Source organism: Mus caroli, chromosome 8 (assembly GCF_900094665.2).
Source record: "Mus caroli chromosome 8, CAROLI_EIJ_v1.1, whole genome shotgun sequence".
Taxonomy (NCBI): Eukaryota; Metazoa; Chordata; class Mammalia; order Rodentia; family Muridae; genus Mus; species Mus caroli.
This window is the reverse complement of record NC_034577.1, coordinates 22,031,371-22,046,957: the sequence shown is the minus strand read 5'-3', so window position 1 is coordinate 22,046,957 and position 15,587 is coordinate 22,031,371. Positions and strand designations below refer to the sequence as shown.

The following is a 15,587-nucleotide window of genomic DNA, read 5'->3' as shown; positions in this document are numbered from 1 at the left end:
ACCTACATTCATTGGTACCAACAATTACTTCATAACAAAATCCTAATTCTATATCTATTAGTTCATCATCATCTTCAAAGCCCTGTTCAAAGTCAAATCTCGACTCTCTTAAGGCCACTTTTTATTTATAACATTTTGTCCTGAAATTCTACTTTTAATGTGGCCAGTTTGTTCTCATCCCATGATGCTCAGAGAGACCTTCCCTATCTTATGTTGATATCTTACAATTGTATTCTATTTCATTATTATATTTTAATTCTTTTAAAACAGCTACATAATTCATAATTTCTATGAATTTTCCTTAAATAAAGCTGTTAACATTTCCTTCTTTCCTACAAATTCATGTTATTATTCCATTTTAAAATAGATTCTCTTGCTCCTTTTAAATCTGACCCTTCCTGGAACTACATTATCCATGTGAATTGCAGAAGATAGGAAACGTTCAAGCCAACCAAAGAAGTGGAATGATAGCCTCACCTTTCTCTTAGAGTCTTGAGTCATCAAGTAAAGCATCAAACTGGAGAGAAGGTCCAGAGAGCTCCCAACTGCACATCAGCCTAAAAGTCCCCCACCTGAGCTATCTATGGCCACACAGCACAGCTATTCATACCACAGAACAAAACCCACTACCATACAAGCAAAGCATGCTTTTGGACTGTGAGATTCCAGTTCCTTTTATGGCTCAAAACTCCAGTGCCCAACTATCTGAAAACACCTCAATTCGGATACACTACTGTAGGTGGCATTCATTACCTTATTTTAGCTCCTAAAAAAAGTTGGTGCTATATAATATGTTCTATATGTATTGTGGCACGGTTTCTAGAGTTAGTTGTCAACTTGACAGAATATAGATCACATAAGAGGCATGCCTATTGGGGAGTGCCTTGGTTGTGCAAACTGAGGAGTGAAGACTTGTCTGTCTACTGGGAGTGGTGTCATTTCCTGTCTACTAAACAGTATAGGAGGGAAAGGTGCTACATGGCAGCAAGCATTAATTTTCCTGCTCTAGCCAGTAGACACCATATAAATAGCTGCTGCCTGCTTCTGCTTCTTCTGCCTCCTCTGCCTCTTCTGCCTCCTCTGCCTCTTCTGCCTCCTCTGCAATATAATGGACCATAACCATGAGCTGTGAACCAGAATAAACTCTTCTGTCATAAACTGCTTTTAAATTTTATTTTATCTTTATTTCTGTGTGTGTGTTCAGGTGTCTGCAGAGACCAGAGAGGATTTCAGAGTCTCTGGAGCTAGCAGTCATAGGTGATTAAATGATCCTTTATGGGGGCTTAGAAGCAAACTCCAACACTATACAAGAACAGCCACAGCACTGAGCCACTGAGTGATCTCTCCAGCCCTTCCTACATTGCTTTTTTCAGAGCATTAAAGGAAATACTTGCTTAGTTTCATGTGAATGTTAAGTGTGTATGTGTTTGCATGTATGTATAAATGGGCATCACACATGTCCTTGGTGCAAGTGGAGACCAAGAGGGCATTGGTTCTCCCTAGAACTGGAGTTATAGGTGGTTGTGAGCTGTCGTGTAGGTTCTGGGTGGGAACTGAATCTAGGTTCTCTGTAAAAGAACCAAGTGCCCTTAACTGCTGAGCCATCTCCTCAGCCCTTGTCAGAACAGTGTGTCACAGCAACAGAAAAAGAAACTAAGAAACCCAGTATGAAGAGTCAAATTGTAAGGTGGCAACATTCAAATACATTTCTGTAGCACTGCTACAAGCTATCCAATATGGTTCTAACAGTCTGCACATCATCAGGATTTAGAAGAGTTGCTGTTATCTTGCATTTTTTCTAACACTGGAAAGTAATTCCAAAATAGAGGCCTTTAATTTTTATTTTGATTTTAATTTTAACTAGACACAAGAACATGTTTCCTATAAGGCAGTGGTATGTTACTATACTTTTGATGCCATGTTCTTTGTTACTATTCCAGTTAAACATATTTGATATTGATGGTACATTTAGATTCCTCCAATATCAGTGATATCACAGTTTTGTTCTTCTGGAACTCAAACTGTGGGCCTACTCTCTCTGGGTTAATATTCTAGCTGTATTTCTTACTGTCCCTTTTCAAATTTGCTCCTCCGTTTTTTGAATTTGTTCTACATTCTTCATGGTTTATTCTGACCTATATACCAGATCACTTATCTTTTTTTAAAAAAAAATGCATTCAATCTACTACTTATAACCCTAACAGATTTTAAACTTGTTATTATGTTATATAATTATGGGATATATTTTTTGCTCTAGCAAATCTGTTGTTTTATAGATCATTCCACCTCGCACCACTGGACTTTATTGCTCCTTCTGCCGCATATGCCATATAATCTTATTTTTGTTTTGTGACTTACAGACATACATTATGTTTGATTCTTGTATCTGAAAAATAAAATAAAAAATTGAAGAAATGCTTTGTAACCTACAAAGATGCTATCTCTATCCATATTCCCTTTTAGCACGTTCACGTGCATCTGTGAAATCTTAACCCAATGTGGCATTTTAGTTCAGTTCAGTGCTCTGCACAACCAGAACATAAACTCAAGATGTCAGAATGTTTGAACATCACTCATTTCAACTATACCCCGTGTGCTTTCTATCAGTTCACTGTAACAGTTATCAAGCCTTCTTTTGTTAAATTAGAGGAAATGGACTTTCTCAATCCATGCTGTCATCAAGTATCACATACATAGCATATCCACATATACCACTCACACAAAGCAGACAAACTTACACGACACACATCATACACGCACAACACATATATAGACACACAAACTCACACCACATACCATACACATCATATATACAAAACACACATATACAAAGTCACACAACACACATGCACACACAAAGTCACATTATACACCACACACATCATACACACACAACATACATACACACACAGACTCACACTATACACTATACACAACACACAGAGCTATTATTTTGCAAAATATAAGTGATACATGGATGCTCACGCTCATTCCTTTTTTAGATGACTTAAATTCAACTTTACTATAAATACATATTTCAAAGTAGAAAGTAGCACTAGTAACCAGATGAAAAGATTTTTATATGATTATAAATTTTGCTAATGTGTTTGTAACTATGCCAAACTTCAATCGTTTCTAAAATGTATTTTATAGAATCCAAGGAATAAATTAGAAGAGTCTTCAACACATGGTCTAATCTCTTAGCTTCAGTGTGGTATCAAACTCAACCACTTTCATTTCTCACAAAGCAAACCCTTTTTCTCCTGTGACATCCCATTCCCCAATGTGCACTGTATTAAAGCCTATCATGGCCATTCCTGAGAGCTCTGATGTGAGGCTGTCTTAAATGGCAGTGAGCAGTTGTAAATTCAAGCATGCCAGAGGATGGCAGCAGAGCATTGTTCAGTCTCCACAGGTCTGGTGGGTAGAGAGCAGCTGGTGTGGGAATTTGAATCTGGAGAACATTAGGAGCCAGGTGTGTCCCAAAGGAAGGTATGTCTGAAGGATCTGAGAGTTCCTCCAGCCTGCTCTTCCCTGTCCCGGGGAGGTGTGAGAGCCACCAATTACTAAGCAGTTCCTGTGCACTGCCCATGGGTCATCTCATAGAATTAGTAATCTCGCCAACACTGTGTGGTGGCATCCTCAGTAAGAGAAAGATACCTTTATAAACCCTGATGTTTGTAAAGATGTGCTCATTTATCCAGAGATGACTAGACACAGAGCCTCCCTCCAAGCCCACTTTTCTCTGGCTCTAAGAACCCTGGGTTTCATTTTATATCCTATGTGTTTTGACCTTCATTTCTTTATCCTTTTCTTCATATTTCTTATTTTACCCTCTTGCCTTTCTGAAAAGCCAAATAATTTATTTCACCTGAAATAACACAAACCCTAAGTGTATATATTTTGTAAAATGCAAGAACGGAGGTGTTTTGCTTTATTCATGAAACTTTAATAACTTTAAATGTTCACCAACAAATGCACAAATAAGTTGTGGCATATCCATCCAGTGCAATACAAGTCGGGAATATTAAAAAAATGTGAAAGAATTCTAATATATGCAGAGGGTTGGAGAATCTCAAAATAATTATGCCACGTGAAAGAAGGCATACACAAAACACACACACACTGTGCAATTCCAAACCTTATAAAGGGCAAAAAACAAAACAAAACAAACAAAAAGCAACCTGTTTACTTTAGAGCAAATGGTTTCCCTATTCTTTCAAGATTCCTGCTCGAGTTTACTCTCCGTGCTGTATAAAGAAGAGCGATACAGAGGTAACATTGATCTTTGAAATAGGAATATATGTGGGTACATGGGGAGGGGACATAAATTTGCTTCACAAAACTTGGATGCAGAAAAGGTTGTTTTATTTTTCTAAATTATGTGCCATCTAGTACCCAGCCTGCTCCAACTAAAGCACTTAGAATCCCAATGTGTAAGAGTCTGCAGTATTTTTCAGCCCAAAGAATGTGCAATGGTTAACCTCTTAGCAACTTGATGCAACATCAGGTAACCATGGAAACACACTTCTAAGTTTGTCTATGAAGGAGGTCCCTGGAATATTTAATAGAGGGGAGAATGTAAATTGTACCATCATATGGGTGGGGGTCTTAGGCCAAATAAACAGGGGAAAGTGAGTGGGCACCTTGGAGGGACATTTTCAAATCCTTACACATCTGTAGGTAAAAGTACCTGAATATAATTTAAGATGAGAGCTATAGGCTGCAAAGATTGTGAAGACTGAAATTGGTGCATTAAAAAGAAGAAAATATCAAAGTTTTACATGAAAACAGGGCTAATAAAATCTCCTTGCTAATGACACTGGAGCCTGGAACAAAAAAAATGTCTTGGTAGTACTTTGTGTACTATGGGATTTTCTTCCTCCCGAGACTTTGGACCTTGGAGCTGAGTAGGGTTGTTGTGTTGGAATCATGGCTTGCAACCCAACAGACCAGACCAGGACAGTGCAGTTCCATGTGGCAGAGGTTTATTGGGGGACAGGATGGAGACAAAGGGAGAAAAGAGAGGAAGAAGGGAAAAGGGACAAAGGTCAGGAAGGGTCTGCCTTTTATTTAGGCTGTGACATAACCGCTGACAGGTAAGGGTGGGAAGTGGGCTCTGGGAATGTATGTGATTGCCATGACAGCAGACATGCAGGTCTCTGTTGCTGTCACTGAGTTCAGAGACAATCTGCCAAACCGGTTCCTGATACCAACAAGGGTGGCCTCTTGTTCTTATTTTGGAATGACAGTGTTGACAGGGTGTTTCCTGTGGCCATCAGAAGCTGCCTTTCAAACACTTGGGGAAAGTCTACAAACAGCCCAAGAAAGCAAGTCAACAAATACTGGAGGAGTCAGGGCAAGACTGGATCTACTCCATCCCTCCACAGGGACCAATACCCTTGATTTTGCTAACTTAATTAAACATGTGTTCCTGTCTCTTCCAGAATAAAGTCTTAATTCATATGTTTCCTATAATTCCCATGAAGTGTCTGCATGTGACACAACCACTATTGGTTTATCTGCTGAGCACCTGAGGGATGATGTCATTTTAAATTTCAAACTGGTCTCTTGGGGTGACGTTTTCCTTTTGTGCATTTGATTAAATTACTCCTAAGGGAATATTGTACAAATACAGTAACATAGTATAGTTTGAAGATTTCACACAAAGATATTTTCAGTCAAAATAATTCAGCAATAGCGAAAAAGGTTTTGTTCGATCTGGGCACTGTATGCACAGTATGGTCAGCACATGGAGTTGGGTCACTGACCACATGCTCAACGGGACCTCCAGAGATCTTTGATGAAAATCTGGTTATATCCACTGTATTTTACTAACTCTATAGTTACAATGAATGTCAAGATAAGTCTTTGTCTCCAGGGTCATCTTATTCTGAAGGAGTGCATACTATCCAGTGGGATCTGCAGGACTCTATCCCAGCAGGAGAGGCCAAAGAGTTGCAGCTCTCTGAGGGGGCAGGGGAAACAGAACAAGATGGGCTGCAGGGCCTCTTCTGCACCCACCACTGCCCCAGTGACAAGAGATAATAATCAGCCATCGGCAAGTGGCTGAATGTAGCAGGTGGTTAGGAGCCAAGGAGTCAATATCATGTCTTCTTATATTCTGCAACATTACGTTCATAGTGAAAAACAGACAATGAAGCCTACTTCCCCCCACACCCTTTCCTTTCCTTGCACAAAGATTAGGAACTTTTGCCTGGGGGTTATTGTGTGGATAATCACTGTGACACTAATTACCAAATTATCTATCTTAACAAGCTTACTCCAAGATCCTACTGTGTGTTTTGCATTGTGCCAGGCATTTGGCTAGACAGGGCTAAATGTGAATTCCAACAGGACAGCAAGAATATTTAGTGGATGTGGAGCACATTTTGCAATGATGATCCAGTGTGCAGTACAGCAGTTCTTGGGCCACTTACTATCATTATCAAGTGTGGGTTATAGCAGCATGACGCTATATGCTTTATTTTATATCCTGTGCTTTAATGTGATGAACAATTGACTCATTACAGCTTCATCACAGACTGGTGAGTTATGCTTTTATACCACATGCAACCCTGGCTATATAATCATCATGCAACCACGGTCATATATATATATATATATATATATGCTCTACCATTGACCAAAATCTATGTGAAATAAAACTTTACTTCTTTGTTTTGGTCTTTGTATTAAAAAGAATAATAGAAAGAATAATCTGAAGGAATTCTTTAAGCTAATTAAAATCTCAGTGGGATCTAACTTAGTGGTAGACCCTTCCTTAGTGTGTGAGAAGCCTTGGATTCAATACAGAATATATATATTTTTAAAATCTCATGATTCTAGCTTAACTAATATTTGATGTGATCAATTGTGATCATCACTAGGTATTCTTGAGTGGTAGTCAAGATATGTAAGAAAATGATATTTAAAACATATATATATGCATATAATTATTTAGATATGATTTTAATATTGTACTTTTTGAAACTAGGAAGCACACTTAAATCATTTTTCTACTGTTCTTAGTCATAGATTATCTTTGACATTTGATTCTAACACATCCTGGATTTCCTTCTTCCTTCAAAAGCATAGCTCTCTGGCTTCAGACAGCTGTGCACAGAGCTGATGTTTGCCAAGGGCTTTGAGTCTTGGCTAGAACATTATACACAGATGCGGGTATTACCTTTAGTCTCTAGAAAAGGAGAGGAAGGCAGCTCATCTCTACAGGCAGCTGAGGTTTCCAAGAGAATAAGTAGGTGGTAAATGATCCCACAGTTCCTTAGACGACTAGGGGGAAGAACTGTGCTCTGACTCTCCACCCAGCTTTCTGAGTTACTCCCCACGTGCTCTAGTGTGAGCCATGATCCCCCAGCAGTCACTGGGTTATCAGGGCCCAGCCAGCATCTGGCAAATACACATCCAGATAGCTATTGTTGTTACATATAAGTCTCTGGTGAAGGACAAATGGATCGCCTGGGATTGTCATAGCAGGACACTGAGGCCATAAGAGGTGTTCCTCCTGGACTACATCCAGACAAGTGTAAAAACTTGTCCAGCTTGTGTAACCAGCAAAGGTGTGACAATCAGGGTTCTGACATAATTCAGCCTGCTTCATCTTCTGGAACTACCACAGTATCAACATTAGAAACTGTGTATAGGTCTGATTTTAGTTCAAATTTTTGAAAAATGTCACCGTAAACTATTGTCTACCACCAAATCAAATGCAGGAAAAATTAAACTTCAGTGGGTACACGTGGCTTATGCTTCCTAGAAGCTGAAGTGTGTGTGTGTGTGGGGGGGTAAACATTAAATTTAATTTTTGAAAAAGTAAAATGTCAGCCGGGCGTGGTGGCGCACGCCTTTAATCCCAGCACTCAGGAAGCAGAGGCAGGCAGATTTCTGAGTTTGAGGCCAGCCTGGTCTACAATGTGAGTTCCAGGACAGCCAGGGTTATACAGAGAAACTCTGTCTCAAAAAAAAAATTAAAATTTCAAAATTTCAAAATTTTCAAAAGAATGAATATTTACATTTCAAGAGCCATCTAGCAAAGGCTAAAAGCTAGTGATGATCTTCTAGAGATGCTTTACAGTGGAACTAAGCTAAAAGAGCCTTTGAGAGGCAAAGCCCAGCAGACAAATCTCAGGAAATGCTTCCTGCAGCTGATATTCCTTTCCTGTCCTTATAAAATTAATATTATATAATCCTTGGGCATTAGTTCACCTTATTGGGTATTTCTGCAGATCAAAAAAGATATACTATCTTGTAGTGATACTATGTAGACAAATAGATGATTTCTTAATTCTTAATGATGATCCCATGGGAATTCCTAAAATTATACTAGAAATTATTAAGCTCTTTAAAATAGTGCTACTATTAAAGCCCCTCTAATGTGAAAACTGCATTAGAACTCTTCCAGTCTTCATGTGTCATGAGTTAATTGTTTCTGAGGTAGAAAATGGACATTTGCAACTTAGGGACACATTCCTCGAAGCTATAAAAAGGGTCATAAAAGGGAACCAATAATTTAATGAAGGTACAAGGACGGAAGATAAAATATTGACTGGGTGTATCTAAACAAAACTTCAATGCTCACTTAGTCACAAGAACTATGGTTTTTTAATTTTCAATGAACCTGTGGAGATAGTGGAGGAAAATAAATGTCCCTACTCTTAATGGAAACATATGAACATCTCTGTTGTAAACATCTTATTCAATTTATGATTTGAATTTGTATTTGAACTTTTAGTGAACTTTTGGTTTTTAAACAAAGGATGCTTGGAAAAAAACATGTGATTTATGCTAAAAAAAAAAAAAAAAAAAAAAAAAAAGGTACAAAAGACCATTCATTCTCTATGGGTTTTCCCTCAGTATTCTGGGCAATTACCAAGGGGTCTTGGAAAAGTGGTCAGGTTGATGGTAGGACTCAGAGCTTTTCTGCAGTCACATGAAGATAGGAAGGAAAACATAGGTGAGGGTTGTAAGAAGCCATGTGCTAGGGGTAGGAAATTATAGAGAAAGAAGAGGTGGAGAACAGGGATTATGATTTAATGGCCATTTTTCTCCTTGAGGACATGTTGGAAAACAGTGAAGGTGCTAAGTCATCACAACTTTGTTAACTGAAAATAAAATGCATTATAATTACTAGGTGATTTGAGAATAATGAGAAAGCATAAAAAATGAAAAAGCAAAAAGAAATGATGAAAAAAAATCTTCTTGATCTCAGATAGAAAACAAGAAAGAAAAGAGAAAAAAGATGATAATTTACTTTTTAATTAAAGAAATTATTAAGGGCAATGCTTTGTCATCTTCGCTGGTGGCACCTGGACCAGGGGCTGTCGCTTCGGCTGAAGCCACATCTCCAAGGCTATGGTAAGAGAAGTTAGCTGGATGTTTAGTGCAGATGCTGTGGTCCCAGGAGATGTCACTAGAACATATCAAGACTGCCACATTGAGCCCTGCATCCACGGGAGAGACATGCTGTATCTGCCCATGAAGTCATGTGACAAAGTCTAGCCACATTCCTGTAAAAGAAGAAACATGGAAGGACACCGCTGAAAGGCAGATTTCAAACAGAAACAAAAACTGAAAAGGAATTGTATATTGTTGGGTTAAAGTCACTAAGTACATTTTTAGTAGAAATAGATGAAAATATTTTCAAAGCATCAGCATTGATGAGTTCAACTCAGGGAAGAGGAAAAGAGAACCATAAAATGAGCCCAGACACACCTGGGACTTGTTAGGTATGTGTGGTTTCTATACTTGGAGCTTTGGAAGACTGCCTGTCTATGCCCAGGCACTTAGTAGGGACTCAGGTGAGGGATGTGTCCTCAATTTTTATCTAAAGCAAAGGAGGCACAATCTGACAAACAATTCCATCACAACTATTGTTAAGGCCTACCTAGGAAACTGTTTCCAATCTAGCCTGTCATTTTGTGCTATTACCAATATTATAAAGAATGCTGTTAATAACAAGCTTTCTCATGCCTAAGTTAATTGCATATTCTGTTATGGTCTGTGCTCTTGGAAACTAATTACAATAGAAGTCCGTTAGAACTGCTTTGTTTAGACACAGTAAGCTTGGACTGAAACCACCTGTGTATCAGCTCTTATGGTTTTTGCTTTTATAAGCTGCCCCCTGTGATGGACCCCAATATAAGAGAGATCAACTGCACCTATTTAGAATGTGATTTCCATTGTGTGTAAGGGTAGATTAAAGTTTAGTTCCCAAGACTTCCCTGGGAGCTGGCATTCTATTTGACAGAAAGAGACATGTGAGTAACTGATAGCCTAGTTTGCAAGTTAAGATATGAATGTTGGGCAAGAGAATTCCCCTGCCACATTTGAATACCCCAACCAATGAAAGGAAGATAAATGTACAATAAATAGATGTTCCTAAGGAAATCCCCTATCCCTAAATCCTGATTGGTAGACTAATTTGGTTTGTAGATTTTAGGCTTATAAGCTCTAGAAGATTCTAGCTGGATGGTGCAGTCAGCTCTGTGTCTATGGCCATGAACAATAAGACCTGGAATGAATGCTCAATAAACTATTCCTGCCTGACTGAGATCAGTGTTCATATAGTTTATAAGATGACTCCTGGACCCAAACACTATATCTCCCATAAAAAGTAGTACAGTCTGCAGAACATGCAACATACAGATATTTGAATAGAGAAAACCCTTCTAACCTCTGCTAATTAAAAAAGACTTGAAAATTCAGATCATGTATGCATTTTAGGTTAATTCCTTTAACCACTGTTTGTCAGTTGATAGAAAGATGTTAAGAGATGGCTGTATCCTCCTTGTTACCTTTGACATTATTCCTGAGTTTGATACCATAATGATGAACCAATTTTCAGACTACAGTGCAAAAGGACAAAGTCAACGAAAGGTACAGAAAGAAATCAAATGTAGTTTGGGTCAGAAAACCTTCAATATTTGAAAGAGGCTGTTGTAGGATATTTGATCACACTGTGAACCTTGAGATTGTGTTATTTTCTGGGGAAAAAAACTTGTTCTAGTTGTAGTGTGGCTAAACCTTAGCACACACCTTTAATCTAAAAGCTTTCTGTTTGGGTATTGTAAAACAGGATTAAATAAAGTCAATCATAAGTCAAGAAGTGGAGCAACTTCCTTCAACGTAGGAAAGTGACAGAACGTGAAATAGGAAAAAACAGAGAGTAAGAGGGAGTCAGGAGGATGAATAGAGAAAGGCACAGGAAGTAGAAGGGAGGGGCTTTCAGTTGGAAGGAGGTTTTTTTGAGATGTTGCGGCTGAGGAAGGAGGCCAGCTGGATGCTCTCTTTCTACCTCTCTGAGCTAGCAGGTTTTCACCCTAGCATCAAGCTCCTGAGTCTTCACTGGTAAAACTAAATAACTGAGATCTTTAAAAAAAAAAAACAAAAAACAAAAAACAAAAAACAAAAACAAAAAAAACAAAAAAAAAACAAGGAGCAACCAAAGATATAGGTTAGGAGCAACCAAAGATATAGGTTGAATAGGAAATGGTAAGAAATAATATCTCCTTTATGAAGGTTAATCTCCTCTAAGCGGGGGAGGGGGGATGGCAAATAATCACTGAGAATAATTTACTAATGACAACCCTAATGAGATACAACAGCAGATGAGAAGGAAGGGGGTGTGGTCATTGAGGAGTGAGTTAAAGTCCACCTCTACCACAGATTTTTACAACTATGTGTGTCTCTAGAGTGCCCCCTAACCGTAGGACAGGAAGAACTGGAAACAAAGAGACATATGACTGAAAGTATAATCACCAAGAACAACTGAACATACTTCCTTGGTTTTACAATCAAAAGTCACGTGTTCAATCTGATCCAGCTCGCCAATCTCAGCAAGTAATCCAGCTCTGTATGCTCTTATTTGATCACCCTAGTGTGGCTTCTATTTTCTTTCTTTAGTGAAACAACAAAGAAAACAAGGTGCTGTCATAGTAAACTAATGTATCTTTCCTACATAATAAGTCAAATGCAGTTTATTCTTCCTTCCTTCAAACCGGCTTATAGAGAAACTATATCATGGTTATTTTCGACTGAGATGTTTCACCAATATAAACTTGCTTTGTAATCTTGATTCCCTGTACAACTTTGACAATTTGTCTCCATCCAACTGTTTAGAGTATCACCCCCAAAACCTACTCTTTGGGTGGACTGAACTCTTACCTCATGATTTCTGTGTTGAGTAATAATTTTCAGATATTTGCATTTCAACTTATATAAGACAAAGGTGATGGAACTTGGACTGAAATATGTACTGTAATTATGCTCAGCCCCAACGTTATACACAGGAACCAGAAGTCAAGTCAAAAGATAATCTACTGGTGAACTCTAATATGTAAGCTGGTTTATGGTTAAGGAGAGAAGCTGACAGGTCAAACTTTAACCTACTCCTTCCTAGTTAGGAAGAACTTACCAATGATTCTATAAATCATGAAGAGTTCGAAAGTCATAGTGAAGCAAATCACAGACATATCAGATCCTGTGTCAAAGAACGGATGGAATAGAGGAGGAAGTGACAGAAGACAGCAGAGATTCCAGAGAACTAGACTCTCTCTAGACTATGCCTTAGTTTTTATTCTGGCTTAGAAGCAGACACACCAATCCTCATATTAGAACTAAGGATCAACCCTCTCCTACGTTTGCTGTGAGGTGACTTTCAACAAGTGCCCCACCCCCTGAAATGAAATGTTAAATATATTGTTTTAACAGAAAAATGACACTGGGAGAACTAAAAAGTCACATGCAAAGGAAAACAGTTGGCCTCTCTACAAATAGTGTATGAAAAGGAGATAATATGTAACCTTGGGTTAGGGAGAAAAGCGCTTGTTTTATATGATGGCAAATCTAAGTTGTCAAATTGACTACATCTGGAATAAAACCCAGGCAGTCGGTTCACATTTGTGGGGCCTTTTCTTGGTGGATCACTTGAGGTAAGAAGACCCACCCAAAATCTGGGCCATGGTATCTGGGGTCAGCCTATAGGAAAGGACATGGAAGAAGGAAGTTTTTGTTCTTTTCCTGTCTGCCCCCACTCTCACTGGCAAGTTCATCCACCCTGTTGGTGAGTCATTGCTTCCCTGGTGCTAGAACCTACTTCTTCAGGATTCCAAAGCAGACTGAAGGCCAGCAGCTCTGTAGTTGTTCTCTGGGACTCCAGCACCAGACTGGGGCTGTAGTATCATCCATCCTTATGCACTGAAAATTACTGGATTCTTGGTGTTCCCATGTGAGACAGTCATTACAGAACTACCAAGACCACAGCTTGTAAGCCGCTCAAAAAATTCTCTCTCTCTCTCTCTCTCTCTCTCTCTCTCTCTCTCTCTCTCTCTCTTTTTTTTTTTTTTGGTTTTTTGAGACAGGGTTTCTCTGTATAGCCCTGGATGTCCTGGAACTCACTTTGTAGACCAGGCTGGCCTCGAACTCAGAAATCCACCTGCCTCTGCCTCCCGAGTGCTGGGATTAAAGGTGTGTGCCACCAATACACATATTAGCAACATCAGTTATGATCTTTTAAAGAACCCTGACTATTACACCTTGAAAAAAAACATGTCTTATTCTCAAAACTTATGTTTAAAAAAGAAAGAGAGAGAAGCTAGGTATAGTGACATACACTTAGAATCACAGGCCAGGAGAAGCAAAGGCAGGCAGAACCTTGGCACTTGTTGGCCATCCAACAAAGTTCCAAAGCAACATAATAAGTGAAATAAAAATTATCTAAAACAAACAACAAAAAGGCGAAAAGGTGGAGGTTGTTTGGCTTTGCATGCACAAGTACATATATGCATCCACATGCACACAAACAACACATTCAGACACAAACACACACAATCATCTATCTATTTATCTATCTTTCTATCTACCCATCTAGTTATCTACCTTTCCATCTCTACACAACATATATTAAATAAAATACAGCAATAATGCTTCCTAACAAAAGCTGGCCATAAATTCTTAGAGAGAATACAAGAAGAACAGACAGATCAGCAATACCTTGGAATTAAGCATTATGGTGACTGAAATAAACTCAGCAACTGACTGCAAAGGCAAGTCATTAAATGGCAGAACATATGTGAAAATCATATATCTGGCAATGGACTAAGATCTAGCATAAATAAGGACACATATAAATAAAACTTTATAAGATAATCATTTTTAAAATGGAAAGATCTTCTAAATGGCATTTCTCTAACAACAATATCCAAGTTAGCAATATAAGCAGACAAACAAAACATGCAATCCGAATCATCTCATTAGTTAATACAGATGTACAAATGAAATGCAGAGAGGCGCCACTTTCCATCACTGTCATGGCAACTTTTTCCCCATACAAAAAGACAGAAAACGAGTGTTGGCAAGAGGGGAGGAAATGATAGCCCTCCTGTCATGCTGGTGCAGGCAGTATGGAAAGCAGTGTGCACCACTGTCAGCCACCCCAATATCAAAGCAGTGATCACATGACTCAACAACCTCACCCACAAGTGTTCATCCAGGAGAAAGGGAAACGTGCGGACGTGCACACAAACACGTAAATGCACTCCATAGCAGGATAACTGGTACATGGAATCAACACAGTGCATGGCAGACCTCCACACAGAATAGCAGTCAGCAGTTGAAAATGCTCAAGTACTGATGCAACTGCAATAGGATGGGACTTTGAAAGAAGCCAGTCAGACAAGAAGCCAGACCACACAATGTGAAAGTCCATTCTTCGACCCTATAGGAGGAACAACAATATGAACTAACCAGTTCCCCCCAGAGCTGTGTCTCTAGTTGCTATGTAGCAGAGGGTGGCCTAGTCAGCCATCAATGGGAAGAGAGGCCCTTGGTCTCGCAAAGATTATATGCCCCAGTACAGGGGAATGCCAGGGCAGGAAGCAGGAGTGAGTGGGTTGGGGAGCAGGGTGGGGGTAGTGTATAGGGGACTTTTGGGATAGCATTTGAAATGTAAATGAAGAAAATATATTTTAAAAAAAATAAGAAAGAAAGAAATGTTAAGGATAGCTAAGTCTATAGAGCAAAGGTGAAATGCCCAAGACAGGTAAGTCTACAGGGAAAAAGTGTAATTTCCTAGGTTGGGTAAGAGAGGGGGTATGAGATAGCTACAAAGAATGAAGTTTCTTTTTAGAGCGACAGCAGTGTTCTAAAGTGTTAATTGCAGCTCAATAAATCTATTACAAAATACTGACTTTATAGCTGGGTAGTGGTGGTACATGCCTTTAATCCCAGCACTCAGGGGCCAGAGGAAGATGTATCTCTGTGAGTTTGAGGCCAGCCCCGTCTACAGAGTGAGGTCCAAGGCAGCCAGGGCTACACAGAGAAACCCTTTCTCAAGAAAAAAATACAGATTTGATATTCATGTCTGAGGGTCCTGTACTGTAGCAACGTTTCAGGACATAAGGGGGTCAACAGCTGGCAATCTTAATAGAAAAGGTAAGCTTTGTCCACGCACTCAGTGGTCTTATAATAGTCACTTCATTGCTCAAAGCACTGAGACATTTTCATTTTCTCAAAACAGGAAGGAAGGAAGGAAGGAAGGAAGGAAGGAAGGAAGGAAGGAAGGGAGGGAG

At 39.1% G+C, this 15,587-nt stretch overlaps 1 protein-coding gene across 1 annotated transcript in view; it reads right to left on the bottom strand.

Moving 5' to 3' along the window:
* Positions 1–9,267: 9,267 nt before the first annotated feature.
* The window catches only part of LOC110300178, a 101,507-nt gene continuing 95,187 nt past the window's right edge, over positions 9,268–15,587 (bottom strand). Inside the window, exon 51 of the mRNA XM_021170247.1 lies at positions 9,268–9,430. Coding sequence (XP_021025906.1) covers positions 9,268–9,430 — 163 coding nt within the window. The remainder of the gene's footprint in view (positions 9,431–15,587) is intronic.